The 19729-nt window shown below is 42.3% G+C and overlaps 1 protein-coding gene across 7 annotated transcripts in view; it reads left to right on the forward strand.

The window, feature by feature from the left end:
• The window catches only part of PLD1 (phospholipase D1), a 192046-nt gene that overhangs the window by 72233 nt on the left and 100084 nt on the right, over positions 1–19729 (forward strand). For 6 of the 7 annotated variants that reach the window (XR_016232554.1, XM_070072512.2, XM_070072514.2 and 3 more), the window contains exons 12-13: positions 8205–8286; positions 17733–17843. Coding sequence is in view for 6 of the 7 variants with exons in the window: in XM_070072512.2 (XP_069928613.2) it covers positions 8205–8286; positions 17733–17843 (193 nt within the window). In the remaining variant the exon portion in view is untranslated. Of the gene's footprint in view, positions 1–8204; positions 8287–10965; positions 11154–17732; positions 17844–19729 lie in introns of those variants that run through there. The other variant, XM_089330939.1, reaches the window with a different exon arrangement.

Genomic DNA, 19729 nt, shown 5'->3' on the forward strand with positions numbered 1-19729 from the left:
AAATGAAAATGCCTAAGTTTTCCATCTAGGAACTTAGTTACCTGAAATTCCTTAAGTTTTCTCTATCCTGTTTCCTTCCAAATGGTGCCTTATGTAAGAACTATGGCAGTATCACCATACTCTGTTTCCTTCTGATTTTAGATTTGGGGGGAAAGGGAAAGAAGAATATGAACCCATCTTCTGTTTTAATTACATGGGAACCTTTAATTCTAGGTGATACTTTCTCAGCTTTGGCACTGTTGCTCTCTGTAGTCTGACAGGTCTTTCTTGTCAGGTACTGTGTGTTATGGCACATCCCTGGCCCTCTACACATGACATGCCAGAAGCAAGCTCCCAGTTATAATAGTGAAGATGCCTTCAGACATTGCCAGATGTCCCACGGTTGGGCCAAATCATTGTTGATTGAGAATCACTGATCTAGAGGAAGTGTGGGCTGGCTAACATGCTCATGCATGTGAGGGAGCTTAATTCTGTTCTTTGTGTTGTTGGAAGATTTTATCTTTTCACTCAAATACCAGGAAGGAAAAATGATTCATATTTAGGAGTTTTTCTTTTAGTTGACTATTTTCTAAATGCATATAAGAATACACGAAAGATTAATATGGTACTTTATTCCTCTTTAAAAACTTTTTGAATATTTGCAAAGACATGAGAAAGACTGAAAAGATTTCTTCCGTTGAGCCCATTTTCTTGCATAAAGCAAGAAAATAGTATCACTTTTGAAGGCTCTGATCAAAATACAGACTCTCATCTCAGCATCTAGAGAGAGAAAACTCTGAATATTTTCTCCTTTCAGCAAGAGAATGATTTTGGGAGACTTTCTTTTTCAAAACTGCAGTAGGATAATTTTATTGCAACACATCCCTGGGAATAAAATCTTCGCAGTAATAACAAGCAAAGAAAATTCTGGGTATTGTCAATGTGTATTCCAGAGGGTGTGCAGCAGTATTCAGCTGTGGGTTTTCATTTGTGTCAGCAACATCTTTTCATGTTGAGCATATTTTCATGTGGTTTTTGGACATTTGTTTAACTTTTAAAAAACTGTCTGTTCAGATCTTTTCCCTCTGTTTTAAATGGGGTTGTTTGTCTTCTTACTCAATTTTGAGACATCTTTATACATTCTAGTTAAAGTAGTTCCATTTCACTTTGGCCTTCATGATTTCTGGTGAGAGATTCACAGTCACTTAAACCATTGTTCCCCCTCCGAGTGATATGCCATTTTTCTAGTAAATGCTTTCAGTATTTTGCCTCTGTATTTATTGTCCAGCAGTTTTGTTATAATACTTGGATTTATCCTGCTTGGGGTTCTCTGAGCTTCTTGAATCTTTAGTTTTATGGCTTTTGCCAAATTTGAGACCATCTTGACCATTATTTCTCCAGACATCTTTCCTTTTATAGAATTTCCTCTGGGTCTCTGATGACACGAATAGTGTATCCTTAGCTGTCTCATAGCCTCAGAGGCTCTTTTAATTTTTTTTCAATCATTTTTTTCTCTTTGTTGTTCAGACTGGATAATTTCTCTTTAATTATCCTCAAGTTTATTGAATTTTTTCCTCTGCCATCTCCATCCTTTTATTAAGCCTGTTTGGTGAGATTTGGTTTTTGTTGATGTTGCTTTGTGATTTTCGTTTTGGTAGTTCTATATTTCACTTTGAGGATGATTTTTTGTTTCTTCTTTTTTATCTTTTATTCTTTTGATGAGATTTGTGTCTTTCCAATGACTTAAGTGCATTCATCTGTAATTGTTGGAGCATTTGTGATGTCTAACAAAGAACTAACTAGATAATTGCAGCATCCACGTCATCTTGCTGTTGACAGCGGTTATTTTTTCCATACAAGTTGATCTTTTTTCTAAATCTGTGTGCCAAGTACTTTATTGTACTCTAGAAAGTTTTAATATATTCTGTAACACTCAGGATTGTATTTAAATCCTGTGCAGAATGTTGATATTTTTGTTTTAGGCAGTTGACCCACTTTAGTTCAGGCAGAAAGTTCCAAGTAACCATCCATGGATATAGTTTTAATGGCAATGCCATTCTGATCTGTTCCAGCCATCTGCCACCTAGTGGTCATGCTGGGACTTGAGTGGTAGTCTGTTAGTTCGGTTATGTCTTTAGTATGCTGCATAAGATAAATCCTTGTACGTGGGCAGCTTGTGAATAAACTGGGAGATCATAACTAATTTTGGGGGCTTGCTCTGCTAAGCCCCTTCCTCTCCATAATTTCTTACCTGCTTTCCAGTTCCTTACCACATCCCTTTTTAGTCCTCTGGGAAGATGAGTTAATACTTACCTGTTCTGCTGTGTGCTTTGTGATGGCACCCATGTCCAGGGACAAGCTGTGGGTACTTACAGAAGCCTCTGAGATCACACCTCTTACAGACAGAGACGAAGGATACCTTTGGTGTCTGCCAGCTCTCCAAGGCAACCCCTGCCACTAGCTGATAATTCCTTTCCTCTAACTGAGTGTGAATGAGAGGACTTCCGGAGGTCTGTCTGTGCCAATCTCCATTTCCAGGTTTCTCTCCAAGCCAAGTTACAAAAGGGAGAAAAACAGTAAACTCACCACTGGTTTTATAGTGCTTCAAATTCTGCTTTTCTCTTCACTATTGAGTCTTCTAATTCATGAACACTCTATATCTCTCCATTTGTTTAGATATTATTGATATTTAATTTTTCTCAGTGATTTATATTTATATATATTTTACACATTTTGTTACATGTATCACTAAGTACTTAATTTTCCTTACTGTTGTTAATGGTATTTTGTTATTTTATTTTTATTTTTTTATTTATTTACAGGCAGAGTGGACAGTGAGAGAGAGAGAGAGAGAGACAGAGAGAAAGGTCTTCCTTTGCCATTGGTTCAGCCTACAATGGCTGCCGCGGCTGGCGCACTGCGCTGATCTGAAGCCAGGAGCCAGATGCTTATCCTGGTCTCCCATGGGGTGCAGAGCCCAAGCACTTGGGCCATCCTCCACTGCACTCCCTGGCCACAGCAGAGAGCTGGACTGGAAGAGGGGCAACCAGGACAGAATCCGGCGCCCCGACCGGGACTAGAACCTGGTGTGCCGGCGTCACTAGGCGGAGGATTAGCCTATTGAGCTGCAGCACTGACCATTAATGGTATTTTTAAAATTCATTTTCCATTTGTTTACTGATGATATCTAGTATTAGAAATGCAATTGATTTTCATATACTGAACTTATAATCTTATGTTAACTTAATAGTGCTAGTAGTTTTTTTGTAGTTTCCTTAGGATTTTTCTCTATATATGATCATGTGATCTGTGAATGAAAACAGCTGAACTTTTTTTCTGATTTATATGTTACTTTATAGCCTTATTGCATTGGCTAGTAATACCAGTAAAATTTTGAGTAGCAGTGGTGAGCATGAGCTGCCACACCTTGTTTTCAATGTTAGGAGAACAGCATTCAGTCTTTTATCATTTTGTCTGATGTTGGAGGTAGGTTCTTATATATATATATACGTATATATATATTTATATATATATAGTGAATAATGGGGCAGTTGTTTGGCCTAGCAGGTAAGATGCTCATATTGTGCACATGTGGTAGTATCTTCTATATATTCTTCTATATATATTCTCTCTATATATTCTTATATATATAAGAATATATATACTTATATATAAGTACATTTATATATAAGTACACTTATATATAAGTATATATATAAATATATATATATACACTCTTTATTAACTAAGCCAGTTCTGTGAGTAAATATCAAGATTTATTAAATTTTCTCTCCCTTTTTTGAAATGATCATATATTCTTTTTTTTTCTGTTAATATAGTGAAGCATGTTGATTTTTCAGGTTTTCAACCAACCTTGCAATACCAGCATAGTCTTACTTGATTGTGACCTGTTAACTTTCTTCAAATTGCTAGGTTTTAGACAAAGATTTTTACTTTTATGACCATAAGGAATATGATTTTATGGTTTTCTTGAATTGCCTTTGTTTGGTTTGGGTATCAGGATAATGTTGGCTTCTTTACATGTGTTAATAAGTGTTCCCTCTTCCTCTGTTTCCTGATGGAATTTAGGTAGAAGTGACATGACTTTTTTTTTTTTTTTTTTTTTTTTTTTGGGACAGGCAAAGTGGACAGTGAGAGAGAGAGAGAGAGAGAGAAAGGTCTTCCTTTGCCGTTGGTTCACCCTCCAATGGCCGCTGCGGCCAGCGCACCGTGCTGATCCAATGGCAGGAGCCAGGTACTTCTCCTGGTCTCCCATGGGGTGCAGGGCCCAAGCACTTGGGCCATTCTCCACTGCACTCCCGGGCCACAGCAGAGAGCTGGCCTGGAAGAGGGGCAACCGGGACAGAATCCGGTGCCCCGACCGGGACTAGAACCTGGTGTGCCAGCGCTGCAAGGCGGAGGATTAGCCTAGTGAGCCGTGGCGCTGGCCAACTTCTTAAATATTTCATGAAATTCACCTGTAAAGTTGTAAGGGTCTGTAGTTTTCTTTGTGAGAAAATGTTAGTTTATGAATTCAACTCATTTTTTTTTCTTTCTTATTTATTTGAAAGGCAGAATTAGAGAGCAAGAGACAGAAAGGTCTTCCATCTGCTGGTTCAGTCCCCAGATGCCACAATGGCTGGAGCGGGTCCTGGCTGAAACCAGGAGTCTGGAACTCCATCTGAGTCTCCATGCGGGTGCAGGGGCCAAGCACTTGGGCCCTCCTCCGCTGCTCTCCCAGGCACATTAGCAGGGAGGAGAATCAGAAGAAGAGTAGTGAGAATGAGAACCAACCCTCTGATACAGGATGCTGGTGTCACAAGTGGCAACTTGTCCCCCTGTGCTACAACGCTGCCCCCATGAATGCAGTTTTTAAAGATATAGAGTGAGTCAGCATTTCAGTTTTGTTTTGTTTCCATTTTGGAAGTTTTTTTTTTTCTTCAAGGAATTTGTCTGCTTTAAGTTATTGTGAATAATGGGGCAGTTGTTTGGCCTAGCAGGTAAGATGCTCATATCACACGTGGTAGTGTCATGGTTTGATTCCTAGCTCCAGCCCCCAATTCTAGCTTCCTGCCAGTGCAGATCCTGGGAGGCAGCAGGTGTTGACTCAAGTAGCTGTCTCCTGCAACCCTGTTGAAAACCTGGATTGGTTTCACAGCTCCTGGCATTGGCCTTAAGCCCAGACCCAGGTGTTGTTGGCATCTGGGAAGTGAACCAGTGGATGAGGGCTCTCTGTCAGTCTTTGTGTGTGTGTCTCTCTTTGTCTATATCTCTGACTCTCAAATAAATAAATAAAAATATGTATCATTATTGTTGATATAGTGTTATTTATATTATCTTATTATCCACTTACTACTATTTTAATGTCTGTAGGCTTTGTGTTTTTTTCCTTTGTTTGTTTTTTCATATTGCTCATCAGTGCTTTTTTTCCTGTCTCGCTAAAAGTTTATCAATCTTACTGATATTCCAAAGAGCCAGATTTTCTCTATTGTTTTCAGTTTTTATATTTTATGGTTCTACTTTTATCTTTATTATTTCCTTCCTTCCTTTTTTGGGGGGGTTTAATTTGTTCTTTTTCCTGTCTTCTTAAGATGGGAGCTCTGATCATTGATTTTAAAAGTTTTCTCTTTCTCTTAAAAGCATTTAAAGTTCTAAAACCTAAGTGGTACATTTTAACATCTATGAAATCAAGATGTGTCTTACACTCAGTAATATCATACAGTTATACTTGTCATTACACACAGCAAAGATGCATCTGACATCGTTGGTGTCCTAGGTTCAGTGGCATGCCATAGAGTTCAATTCCTTTGCACTTTGCTGATCTACTAATTGATTAGTGAAGGTCCTGACACAATGATGCCTAGTGAATCATGACTGCTTTCTTCTTGCCGTGTGGCTACTGTGTACATTTTGTTTCTACGACTGTTCCCCTTATTTCATGGTAAACAGCCTCCTCAAAATTGAAGGCTCCTTGAGAGCTGTCTTACGATCTCCCAAAATATCTAGTGGTATGCTCGGTGTACATGATGCTTGTGAGTTAAATAGAATAAAGATGGGAAAACTCAGTTGTAGGGTATGCCATAAACAGAACCCCAAACTGAACCTACTGAGCCCATAGTTAAGGTGTATATATATATAGTTGCCACTACATATGTGGCATTGGTTATCTCTCATGTTCACTGAATTTGCACTGTGCAGTGATGTACTTTTCTACTTAAAACAGACTTTTGATTTTTCTTTTTTTCTATCAATTTTTGTGTTTTATTTACTTTCTTTTTTTTAAAGATTTTATTTATTTATTTGAAAATCAGAGCCACACAGAGAGAGAAGGAGAGGCAGAGAGAGAGAGAGAGAGAGAGAGAGAGGTCTTCCATCCTCTGGGTCACTCCTCAGTTGGCTGCAATGGCTGGAGCTGTGCCGATCCAAAGCCAGGAGCCAGGAGCTTCCTCTGGGTCTTCCCATGTGCGTGCAGGGGCCCAAGGACTTGGGCCATCCTCCACTGCTTTCTAAGGCCATAGCAGAGATCTGGATCAGAAGTGGAGCAGCCGGGTCTCGAACTGGCGCCTATATGGGATGCCAGCACTGAAGGTGGCAGCCTTACCTGCTACGCTGCAGCGCTGGCCCCATGTTTTATTTACTTTCTTGTTTGCTTGGATTTTTAAAAAATATTTATTTATTTGAGAGGTAGAGTTACACACAGAGAGAGGGAAAGACAGAGAGATAGGTCTTCCATGCACTGGTTCATTCCCCAAGTGGCCTCAACAGCCAGAGCTGGGCCGATCCAAAGCCAGGAGCCAGGAGCTTCCTCCAGGTCTCCAGTGCTGATGCAGGGGCCCAAGGACTTGGGCTTTCTTTTACTGCTTTCCCAGGCTTTATGCAGAAAGCTGGGTGGGAAGAAGAACAGCTGGGACTTGAACAGGTGCCAATATGAGGTGCCAGTGCTGCAGGCGGAGTATTAGCCTACCATGCCACAGGGACTGGCCCTGCTTGTTTGCTTGGACAGAGGTTACCCCCAAGTATGTTTCCTACTCTGAAGTAATTGTGCAAGTACTTGCACTATACTCTCCCTTCCTTCCTTTGCCCATTTCCGTATCCATCTTAGCCAATGTGTGTTTCCTTGAGAAACTTCATCTGTGGCGTTTTATTTTCCTTAACTGAATGAAATAGAGCATAAAACTGATTTCTTCTCATCCCTTTGGCTCCTGCCGCCCCATTGTTTTCCCATGCTTGGAGGACTCCCCAGCAAGGCCATGTTCCAGCCCAGAATCCTGTAAGGCGTTAATCCTGTCAAGGCTACCCTGGCTTCTCCAGCCTTACCAGTTCAGCAAAGGAAGGTTTTTTTTTTTTTAAATAAATGTTTGTTACTTGCTTTTCCTCCTCTCAGAGGAGTTGCATCACTTACAGACTTCACTCAGACACAGACTTTAGAACCCACCTTCAGGGGCAAACATGACTGTCTTGTGTCCTTACCTACCTGGTGGCCCTGCCCAAGGAGAAGAGCACGGGTCCCTGCTCACGTGGAGTGTGCCATGTCTCAGCAACCCTCCTCCTTCCCTGCTCAGACATCCCCAAGTTCCCGTGGACACACTCCGTGATACTGGAAGTCAGCGCATGTGTGCATCTGTTGGAGTGCTTTCAGGATGGGGCAGCAGTGCTCAGTTAAAGAAGACCTAACCACTGAGGAGCTGTCTCATTTAATGAGAAACCCAAAGTTGGGTGGTCCTGGGATTAGTAGGGGCGTCTAATGACTTCAGGCTTCTGATCTGCTCCCTCCAGTTTGAATATGGCTGCACCTCCGGAAGCATCAAGCCCTGAAACTAGATCCAGCCTGAAGCTGGATGTGGAAGGCTGTGTCCCATCGCTCTGTACTGCATGAACGCTGGAGAAGCAAGGATTTAGAATATTCAGACTCCTGTGGGCAGGAGGCCAGACAGCAAGCAAGGAGAGGGTGGACATGGGTGTTGGGTGGGAGATCAGCAGTATCTGCATGTGTTTAAATGGGCGCAGATATGTGTAAAAGACAGAAATGGAGGTAGACTTTTTGTGTGGATGAAGACCCTCTGTTCTACCCGAGTTTGTACACTGACTCATAACAAAACTTGAGTTGACCTTATTACGGTGGAGTGTGGTGATAGTACTCGGGTAACACTGCGTCTGATTCCTGTGACACAATCACAACTTTTTATTTGTTTTGGCTGCTTGAGACCTTGATTTCCTGATTTCAGGTTGAGTCCAGAGATCTTCCTGAAACGCCCCGTGGTTGAAGGAAATCGCTGGAGGTTGGACTGTGTTCTGAAACGAAAAGCAGTATGTACTCTCACCTGTGTTGAAAACGGTTTCAGTGTTTGTTGCCTTTGGAATGCCTCTTCTCTTCCATATATGCTCAGAACTTTCTACTTTAGAGTTTGACCAAAAAAAAAAAAAAAAAAAAAACCAAAAAACAAAAAAAAAACAAAAACAAAAACACAACTCTTTTAGAGTTTACATTATTGTTTTCCAGCTCATTTGGTTCTGTGTTTTTTTCTTATTACTTTTGAATATATAAACATTTTAGCCTAATTAACAGCATGGATGACATTAGCAACCTAATTTTTATTTTTTAGTTAGCTATGGGCAACTGATTTTATCAGCAAGAAAAGGCAAGACCATGTCATCACTGGATGATGAATGATAAAATGAAACGTAATATTTCATTTTATGGATTATTCTGTCACTTCAAGCTAAAGCTAAAGTCGTAGGGGAGTAGTTTTGGTCAGTTTGAGCCAAGCTGGTGCAGAACATCAAAGGTGGAGGACAGTAAGAATTGGTGGTGTTTGGTCCCAAAATGGGGATGTTCATGGTCATGATATAAAACATTTCAAACATACAGACTTAGTGAGCATTGAATGTGCCTTTGTTTTGTTAGAAGATGTAACTGAAGCAGTACAGGCTTACTGGCGACAGCATTCATGTTACCTATGAATTTCTTTGGGCTGTGGGCCTTCAACCATCAGTTCTGAGTAAATTAGAATAGATCTGGATTTATCTTTAATCAAAGTTAGAGTGCACCAGTCCTTTTGCTGTCATTTGAAACTATCTTCACCATTTTTTAAATTCTGTCACTAAATATGCTTGCAGAATGTGTAGATCCAAAGTAATTGGGAGCAAATTTTACAGTTTTTCTATTTCTTGTACCCTTTGCTTGTTTCTTCTTTCCTAGCCTCTGCATTGCATTCCTTCTTTTCTCTCCCCCCCCCTTTCTTGCAGTGTCTTTTCTCCATATGTTTACAGTAGGATGTCAAGATATCTACAGTGAGACCTCACTGCCCATACTGATGGCAAGAAGAAGTTGCTATCTTTGTTTCAGATACATGTCCCGCCAAATGGCATCACTTTCATGGATAGTATAATTCATTGTATCAACAGAATTGGAAATTCTCCTATTGAAAAGCATTATTCACATAGTTGTTAATAATTCAGTACAACTTACTGAGTGTCACCTGTGAGCCAGGTACCAGCGACACCACAGGGAGTGGATTCCAGCCATGCCCTGTGGGGCTTGCCCCAGGAATCATGTACTGCACTCAGTTCTAGCTTTACCCAACTTCTTCCTGTTGAATGGGCTACAGCTTGCTCCATGTTTGTCTGTTGAAATGTCACCTTTCCCAGTTCCATTCAAAGTTCCATTTAGTTTTGTAGCCTTGCCTAGCAATCTTCACACACGCTAGTAAATCCTCTCCTCAGAGTTTTTTTTATCGCATACTTCACTGTTTTGAGTTTCAATTGTTATGTATTTGTGTTAAATACCTACCATGTGCAGGAAGCTTGGCTAATCATATGGGAATGTGCATGGATAAGAGCTATGATTCCTGAGCTGAAGGAGCTTAAAAATCTATACAGCTAAGCACAGAGTACAGTGGCAGGGCCCAGACGCAAAGGCAACAGAGAGAGCATTGGGCAGATCTGTTCAGGATGTAAGGTACTTGGAAGAGGCACATGTTTTTGATAGGGAAAGGAGAAGTTTCTAGATATGGTACATGTTGTGAGGAAACAAGGATGCCAAAGGCTTCGTCAGTCACAGTCAGCGGGCAAGGTTGAGTGCCCGAGAGAGCACAGATAGGACTGGGCTCAGGCTGGAGCAGCTGGTGGCAGTCAGGGTGTGGAGATCTGAGTCGAGCCAGTGGTTTGGACTTCCTAGGAGACAGGGAAGCACCGTGGGCGTGCAGCAGAGGAGGGTTCATCTGAGGTAGAGTAGTGTGTGGGAGAGAGTGGGGAGCACTCAGATTCAGAAAGCCCCTTTTTAGATCATTTGAGTGTGAGGTGTCTACAGGACACGTAAGTTGACCCGAGGAAGCTAGGAAATGGCTCAGCAGGGAGATCCCACAGACCTGGCCCTCCTGCTCTTTTTAGTCGACATGTGTTAGTCTACTACTGTCAGCATGCCTGTCCAGTTCCTTTTCTGTGGCTAGCCTGGTTTTTCTTTGTATGGCCAGTGAACCCTGGTGAGGTCTCTGGTGAACACCGTGGCCCAGTAAGCATCATTGCTTGATCATGGTGCTGTGTTTCCATTGCATCCAACTGTTGCAGCTTCGAATCTTACAACTTGGGGTGATTTTTTTTTAATTTCCTAAGGAAATAGTAATACTAGTAAAGATTAATTTCCAGTGGTAGACTTAGAAAAATGCTCTTTCTTAATCTCACTACAGCATATTCTTTCTTTGGTCATAAATTTTTAACACTCAGATCATTACAATTTGACATTTCATTGCACATAAACACTGCTTCACATAAATAATTTAGTTTCTGAAAGCCACATACCAGCTTCACAAATTACAGGGTTGAAACATAATATTTATTTTTGCATTACTGGGTCTCAGAGGTCTGCAAGTTTGATTAAAATGAATGTTTTTTTCCTATCTGTGCAGATTTTTAAAGAGTAATTTACAAAGGATCTCTATCTCATAGCCAACATATTGGCAAACATCTCTTATAATGGCTGTTTCTTAGGAAAAAAAAGAAGCTGTGTTGCTTTCCCGGCAGTAACTGAATTGGAATTCTCTTGTGCCTGTGCCCTGCTGATATGGGAGGTCACCATTTAAAGTAGTTTAAGCCGGTCTTGGGAGGCGCGTGGTTTATAATTCAAAGAAAGCAGCATCCAGGGCATTTCCACAGTTTTGCACTTACTCCACTAAAAGGTGAGACAAGCTAAATTCTAGTGAGGGTGCCACATCCCTGCACCCCAGCTGTGTATGTTTCAACCATAGCATTGTGAGCATGGCAGCATCTGCAAGTGGAGCAGCCTGAAGACTGGCAGGAAACGGTTGAGGTTCTGAGAGGCATTTGCTTCCAGGTGGATTTATGTTCTGTCTTAGATCACAAGGAACCTTCTAGAGTTGTAGTCCAGGGACCCATAAAAGGGAAAGGTGTCCAGAGCTGGGAAATGAGACGTCACATCTCTGCACAGGAAACCAAGTGGAATCTTATCAGTGGTGGGCCAGCACGGCTTGTGGGGAAACAGGAGATTCTGTAACCTTCGGGACTGTGCTTTAAAACAAAATTGGGGCCAGTGCCACGGCTCAATAGGCTAATCCTCCACCTAGCAGCGCCGGCACACCGGGTTCTAGTCCCAGTCGGGGCGCCGGATTCTTTCCCGGTTGCCCCTCTTCCAGGCCAGCTCTCTGCTGTGGCCAGGGAGTGCAGTGGAGGATGGCCCAAGTGCTTGGGCCCTGCACCCCATGGGAGACCAGGAGAAGCACCTGGCTCCTGCCTTTGGATCAGCGTGGTGCGCCAGCCATGGCGGCCATTGGAGGGTGAACCAACGGCAAAAGGAAGACCTTTCTCTCTGTCTCTCTCTCTCACTATCCACTCTGCCTGTCAAAAAAAAAAAAAAAAAAAAAAAAAAGGTTCAGAGAGAGAGAAACATTTCTATTCCTATAGCCCAGTGCTACTTGCTTTTTTTTTTTTTTTTTTTTTTTTTTTTTTTTTTTTTTTTGACAGGCAGAGTGGACAGTGAGAGAGAGAGACAGAGAGAGAAAGGTCTTCCTTTTGCCGCTGGTTCACCCTCCAATGGCCGCCGCTGCAGCCGGCGCACCGCGCTGATCCTGGCAGGAGCCAGGAGCCAGGTGCTTTTCCTGGTCTCCCATGGGGTGCAGGGCCCAAGCACCTGGGCCATCCTCCACTGCACTCCCTGGCCATAGCAGAGAGCTGGCCTGGAAGAGGGGCAACTGTGGGGAGCAATCCGGACTAGACTGAGTTACTGGAATTAAGACTTATTCTATGCATCTGCTCTCCCACAACATGGCGTTGGGAGAGAAGTAAACAGCTTCCGCACAGCTGCCTCCAGTTCAACTAATAAATTGTAGGACTTGCTCCTGATTGGAGAGCAGCGTACTCGGCGTGTGGGCAGCCGAGTTAGGATTGGCGGAGGAGGACTATAAAGGAGGAGAGAGACAACATGCACCAGGAACATCTAAGGGGAACATCTAAGGGGAACACCTGTGCAGCCCCCGAGAGAGCCGGCCGGCGGTGTGCCGCTCCCCTGCGGAAGTGGGGAATGCGGCCAGGGGGAACTGCCCTTCCACGGAGGTGGAAGGGATAGTAGCCAACCCGGGAAGAACCAGCAGCAAACCCGGGGAGGGCCGAGCAGACGAAAGAACAGCGCAGGGTCCTGTGTCGTTCCTCCACGAAGAGGGGGAGCGACATAATGGTGCCGTGACTCGGATAGGAAACCTAGGACGGATATGAAACTTAGGAGGGAAGAAATGACTCGGATAGGAAACCTAGCTCGGATAGGAAACCTAGGAGGGAAAGACCGGGAGGAACTGGGAAAATATCGGAGAGAGAAACTAGCAAAGAGCCTAGGGAAATTACCGGAGAAAGAGACTAGTAAACAGCCTAGGGGAAAGCCGGACGAAAAAGGGTGCCGGAAGAAGCTATTGAAAGCCTAGGCATAGACTCGGATACGGACTACGGGGGGAAGCTGGGAGAAATCTCTAAGGTCGAAAGCGAAAGTGAAAGCTAGAACAAACAGACTCGGATGCGGACTGTGGGGAGAGGCCAGGAGAAATGAGGGAGGAATATTGTTGGAAGAAAACTTAGGGAAACATACCGGGTAGAGAAAAATGTTAGGGAAATTGAAGCCGCGGGGGGCAGGCCAAGGCGGAAACGAAAGCCACTTTGGGGTTCTCAAGTTAGCCCGGGAATAGGGGGCGAAAAGTTGAAACCAGAAGCTGAGACGCAAGCCAGATTGGGATCCGTCTGATTAGCCCGGGGAGCAAAGGACGGGAAGCCAAACCGTGGGGCGGAGACGTACGCTGGGTTGAATTCGCCAGGCTAGCCCGGGGAACTTAGATTGAATGCTAGTGGCGGACACGTGAGCTACGCTGTGTTACTCGCGGAAGCCGCCGCGTGCAGAGAGAGCACGGGGCGTGAATAGATAGGGAACGGGGCTGGCGTAGGCCGTGGTTCAGACGCGAAAGGGTTAAGCGTGGGGACCGCGGAGCGCGCGAAGCTGAGCCGCGCAAAGCCGGGAAGCTGCGCAGATGAGAGAGGCGCGCGGGCTGAAGCGGAGAGGTGCCGGGAAGCTGCGGGGATAAGAGAAACAGAAGTTTGGAAGTGAAGTAAAAGAGAAATGGGAATGCTGGAAGATAGAAGTGAAATGGGAGAGGTAGGAATGCCCGGAGATAGAGAAATAGAGAAAAATAAGGCCTCCCCTCAACATGCCAATTAGAAGGCTTGGATTCGGTCTGCCCGATTAGTGAGGCGATGAGCACCTGGGCGGCTAGCCGCAGGTCACCGAAGACAGGCACGAATTAACATCAGTAAAGCTTCCCCACAATGCAACAATTAGGAGGCTTGGATTCGGTCTGCCTGATTTAAGGCGGTAAGCGCCAGCAAAGCTCGACCAGAGTATGAGCTGCAGGTCACCGAAGATAGGCACGAACCAACACTAATAAGTCTCCCCCACAATAAGGCAATGAGAAGGCTTGGATTCGGTTTGCCTGATAGAGCTTGTAAGCCCCTGCGGGCAGAGCAGAGCATGCGCTGCAGGGCACCGAACACAGGCACGCATCAGCGCCTAAAAACCTCCTCACAACATGGCGAAGAGAGGACCCGGATTCGGTTTGCCTGATAGGACTTGTAAGAGCCTGTGGCAACTCTAGCAAGTAGAGCAGAGTGTGTGCCGCGGGACACCGAAGACAGGCGCGTATCAACGCTAAAAAATAAAAAGAAAGGGGGATCTGTGGGGAGCAATCCGGACTGGACTAAGTTACTGAAATTAAGACTTATTCTATGCATCTGCTCTCCCACAACATGGCGTTGGGAGAGAAGTAAACAGCTTCCGCACAGCTGCCTCCAATTCAACTAATAAATTGTAGGACTTGCTCCTGATTGGAGAGCAGCGTACTCGGCGTGTGGGCAGCCGAGTTAGGATTGGCGGAGGAGGACTATAAAGGAGGAGAGAGACAACATGCACCAGGAACATCTAAGGGGAACATCTAAGGGGAACACCTGTGCAGCCCCCGAGAGAGCCGGCCGGCGGTGTGCCGCTCCCCTGCGGAAGTGGGGAATGCGGCCAGGGGGAACTGCCCTTCCACGGAGGTGGAAGGGATAGTAGCCAACCCGGGAAGAACCAGCAGCAAACCCGGGGAGGGCCGAGCAGACGAAAGAACAGCGCAGGGTCCTGTGTCGTTCCTCCACGAAGAGGGGGAGCGACAGGCAACCGGGACAGAATCCGGCGCCCCAACCGGGACTAGAACCCGGTGTGCCGGCGCTGCAAGGTGGAGGATTAGCCTATTGAGCCACGGCGCCGGCTCTGCTACTTGCTTTTAAGTGGGGAGGATAAAATTACTTTTTATTCTTTACTTTTCATTTGCCTAATATATTGAGCCCCCTGGGAAGTCCTTGGCAAGTGATAATCCTGGGATGGAGGGGTGTGTAAGCTAAGCTGTTTTCAAGCAGTGGACAAACTTGGCTGCATATAGAAAATGTTTTGACCATACTACTTGAACAATCAGAAAAATCTAGATAAGAATCACATTCTCTTTGATGCTTGCTATAAAAATTCTTATTTTTTTCCTTGTTTTCACATGTATTTAGTGTCTCTAAAGCTCCTAAGAATTCTTACTGTTCTATTGTAAAAATTCTTACTGCTTATTATGTCTTGATGAGAAACTAACCAGGACAGAAGACAGAGCTTTGCTCTGTTGAAACTTGTCTCATGGAGTTTATCCTCTGGGACATGAGTTGGACGAGTTGAGCAGAGCTGGGAAACATGGCAGTTGCACAGTCAGCTCGAGGACACGCATCTTCCTACTTCTCCTGTTAGTACTTTCCTTCCCTTTCTCTAAGCAAAAAGTAATTTCCCCTCTGGTCCCTCAAAGATGTTAATAAGACATGGGTGTTTCCAAAATGCACTTTTTAAGTTACAGACTTAACACCAGTCCTTGTTTTCTAAACAAGGCTTTCCTTTTGGAGAAATATTTCCCATAGAGTATGAATCTACACTTTAACAGTGAAGCAGGTGTCTTTGTTCCTAAAGAACAAATTTCCCTTGCCCTTTAATGGTTATGATAGTGTTGTAATATCAGGAACAAAAGACGAGGAATGTATCATGGAAATCTTGCTGCTAATTAACTGTTTATTGTGGCAGTAGGTAGAAGAATATAATTGTAAACCACGTTAAAAAATGAACTCTTTATGTTTAATTACCTCCTTATTAGTCATTTGTATTTTAGCCAAAAAGACTTCAAGCTTTCTACCCAATTTCCTTTGGAGCTCATTTATTTCAATGAAAATGTCAGGTGTTAATACATGGAGGATAATAATGTAATCCATTAATGTTAATATCTCTACTATTTAAAACCCCCATTAGTTATTCCGGTAAATGGAAAGTTGTGGGGTTCAGGCCAAGTTCTTAATTTGCAACTACTGCCCTTCATGAGTAATAATCTTATAAGCCTAAGAAGCAGAATTTCATCCATTTAAAACAAATGAGCCGTGATGAAAGATGTCAGGTGTAACGTTCTATAATTTAGGTTGAAATTTAGGGTTTTAAGCTTTGTATTACATCTTCAGTGAGAGGTTATATTTTCAGAACCATTATCCAGTGCTGAATCTTAGTTTTTGAATAGCAAAATATATCTGAGCAGTACAAGAAAATGATAAAATCTCTGACTTTGCCGAAGAGCCCTTATTCACCAGTTCATTGCATAGCACTCACTGTCCAGACCATTTGAAATTAATCTGTTCACTTCACTTTTTGCCTGCATTTGCTCTTCTGTATTTCTTTGCTCAAATATGTACTTATACACTTGATTGTAATTAGTAGTTGCATGATTACAGTAAGTAATAAGTGAGTTCCAGAGGTTAGCTGTAGAACTAGAATGACATGTATAATCTTTTTGATCCTGAATTTTTTAGAGCCAGAGTGGGTCATCTCCACATACCCAGATTTCCTCAGTGCACAGCAACATGTAAATACAGGAAGTGGGGGTAAATAAGACAGACTCCAGTGGGAAATATATTCTGAGCTGAAATTACCTTGGAGTGGAGAGGGAATTTGTAGGAGTGGGTAGGAAGAAGAGGAGGAACGTTCAGTTCCCATGGCAATTTAGCCAAGGTGAAAAGCTTGTGTCCAACCAGAACTAAAATATTTTCTATATTTGCAGAGTCTTTTTGATTCTTAACATTGTTATTTGTATAGCATTCAAAGCTTTTCAAGCATTTCAATTTAGTTTGACCTACTTAAATGAGTCATAGTACTTTTGTCTATTTTCTTTTAGGCCCAGAGTCTAAGGATGAGTCAATGTTAATTTATGTGTCCACTTGATATTAAACCCTTACTAAAACTTGGTGACTTTTGAATTTTAGAGAAGCTTACTTCTGTTGAAATCCTTTCCATAGTGAAATACACTAATGATCTAATTATGGGTTAAGAAGATGAACCAATACATTTATTTTTGAAGATTAAGAAATGCTTTTCCCACTTAAGTAATTTTTTTCAATAAAGAAAAAATACTATGAAAAAATACTTTCTGAAATTGAGCATAATTTATTGCATCAAAAAATTTTGTCACTGTTATTTCAGTTAATTGAAGTATAATGAAAGTAGACCAACCAAAAACTCTAATCCAGTAACATGAATCAGGTCAAAAATTCCCTTAATGACAGGTGTTTTCAAGTTGTAAGACTGGGTGTTTAGACACCTGTGTCTCAGAGTAGGTGGGTTCAATTCCTGGCTGTAGATCATGAATCCAGCTTCCTGCTAATGTAGACCCTGGGAGGCAGCAGTGATGGCTCTAGTAATTGGGTGCCACCTTTGTAGGAGACCTGAACTGAGCTCCTGGCTCATGGCTTTGGCCCCTTGAGCAGCTCCAGCCATTGCAGGCGTTTGGGAAGTGAACCAGCATGTGGCAGCTCTCTATCTGTCCCTTTCTCTCTGTATGTCTCTTTGTTTCTTAATGAATATTTTTTAAAAAGTCATATAAGACTGTAGGACACTTTTAACAACTAGAATTATAACTTCAACTTCTGGGTTTGTAATTAATTAAACATTGACACTCTTGCTATAAGAAGTCATAAGAATGGGAATGAGATAAATGTTTATTCTTGGTATTTGTGTCTTAATATATATTTATGTCACTTCTTTGTATTGCCTCTTTAGTTAATAATTTTGTTATACTTGTTTATCGAAGAAAGTTAGAAAGTACATTGCACAGAAAGGAAGAAAAAAATCATAACCTTCTCCTTCCATGTGTTTTCTCTTGTGACAGCAACAGGGCGTGAGGATCTTCATAATGCTCTACAAAGAGGTGGAACTTGCTCTTGGAATCAATAGTGAATATAGCAAGAGGACCTTAATGCGTCTACACCCCAACATAAAGGTATTTGGGTTCATCCTGGTGACCAGTGTTTCTTCTGTCTTGTTCTGTATGAGTTTTCCAGATGGATTTGCCCTGGATCATGATACTCTATACAGTTTCCTAATGTATATTTTGAGTAACTAGCATAAAGTCTTAAGAAACAAATGAAAATCCTCTGCTTCCTCATACCCCCTCCATTGCTGAGGGTCAGCAAACCTCTTGTTTCTGCTGCTTTGACCTTGATAATTGAAAGTTTAGCCAGGAACACACTTTCCACAGCTGTCTTAATAATTAAGATCCCTACAAATCTTTACACTTTCAGTAAGATTTTCCTGAAACCTCTGACATGCGGTCTCCCTGTGACGTCCACTGGTGGCTGATAGCTGTGAAGTGATTTCCCTAGGATTTAGAATGTGTTCCTTTAGAATCAAAGCACCCAGTGTAAAATACCAGTATACTAAGTGGATATGGTAAGCAATTGGAAAAAGCTCTTTAATATTTCACCAAAAACCTGAACCCCATCAGTAAATAGCACCCAGTCATAGAGATACAAAAAGACTTAACAAATTAATAAATCGCCATCAGGCCTAAAACACATAACATTTGTGTCTGATACTTGGTTGAAAACCAGAGTATTTTCCCCCAGAGAATGAGTTACTGAGGTGCATTATTTCTACAGATTATTTATTCATTCACCAAATTTCTTTCAAAAACTACTAAGAATATAACTCGTGACATCAGCAACGACAAGGAGTGACCATAGGGCTGTTAAATGAATAAAGGTGTTGAATGTTATGGAAGTTATATTGGTATGAACTTGAGTGTTACAATTTTAAGATATTAAATATAATCCCCATGGCAACCATAAAGAAAATAGCTACAGAGTATACACAACAGGAAATGAGAAAGGAATTTAAATGTTTCACTGCAGGAAAAATCAATTAAACACAAAAAATGGCAGTAATTGAGGAAATGAAGGACAACAAAAAGCTATAAGACAAATTAAAAACAAATTAAAAGTAAGTCCTTTATCAGTAATTACTTTAAATGTAAGTGGGTTGATTTTTCCATTAAAAAGAACCTGGAAACTTACAGATAGGGTTAACAAAAACGTAATCCAGAGCCCCAGTGTTGGGGCATAGTGGATAGAGCCATAGCCTACAATGCCGGCATCGCTTATGGGTGCCAGTTTGAGACCTGGCTGCTCTACTTCTGACCCAGCTCCCTGCTAATGGCCTGGGAAAAGCAGCAGATGATGGCCTGAGTGCTTGGGCCCCTACTACCCACATGGGAGACCTGGAAGAAGCTCCTGCCTCCTGGCTTCAGCGTGGCCCAGCCCAGACTGTTGTGGCTATGTGGGGAGTGAAACAGGAGGTGGAAGAACTCTCTCTCTCTCTCTGCTTCTGCCTCTCCTTCTCTGTAACTATGACTTTCAAATAAATAAATATATCAAACTAAGTGATATCTACCAGAGACTTACTCTTTAAGCAATGACACAAATAGGTTGAAAGTGAAAGAACAGAAAGGATATTCTCTGTAAATATTAGCCAAAGAGAGCAGGGGTGGCTAAACTAACATTACACATAGACTTTAAGAAAAAAAAAAGATTGTAAGAGAAAAAATGACATTATGTGTTAATAATAATTTAATACAATGATTATAACATTGGCACCCCTACTAACAGACCTTCAAAATCTATGCACCAAAAACTGGAAGTATCAAAGAGGGGAAAATACAGTTCTACAATAATAGTTGTGGAATTCAATAACTCCCCACTTTCAATAATGGATACAACAACTGACAGAAAATAAGTGAGAACCAGGAGGACCTGACCAGCACATTAAACTGACTCAGTGTAATGGTTGTATCTGTAACACTCTACTTACTAACAGCAACATTCATATTTT

The sequence above is a fragment of the Oryctolagus cuniculus genome, chromosome 4, assembly GCF_051225735.1.
Source record: "Oryctolagus cuniculus isolate XC-2025 breed Fujian yellow rabbit chromosome 4, ASM5122573v1, whole genome shotgun sequence".
Lineage (NCBI taxonomy): Eukaryota > Metazoa > Chordata > Mammalia > Lagomorpha > Leporidae > Oryctolagus > Oryctolagus cuniculus.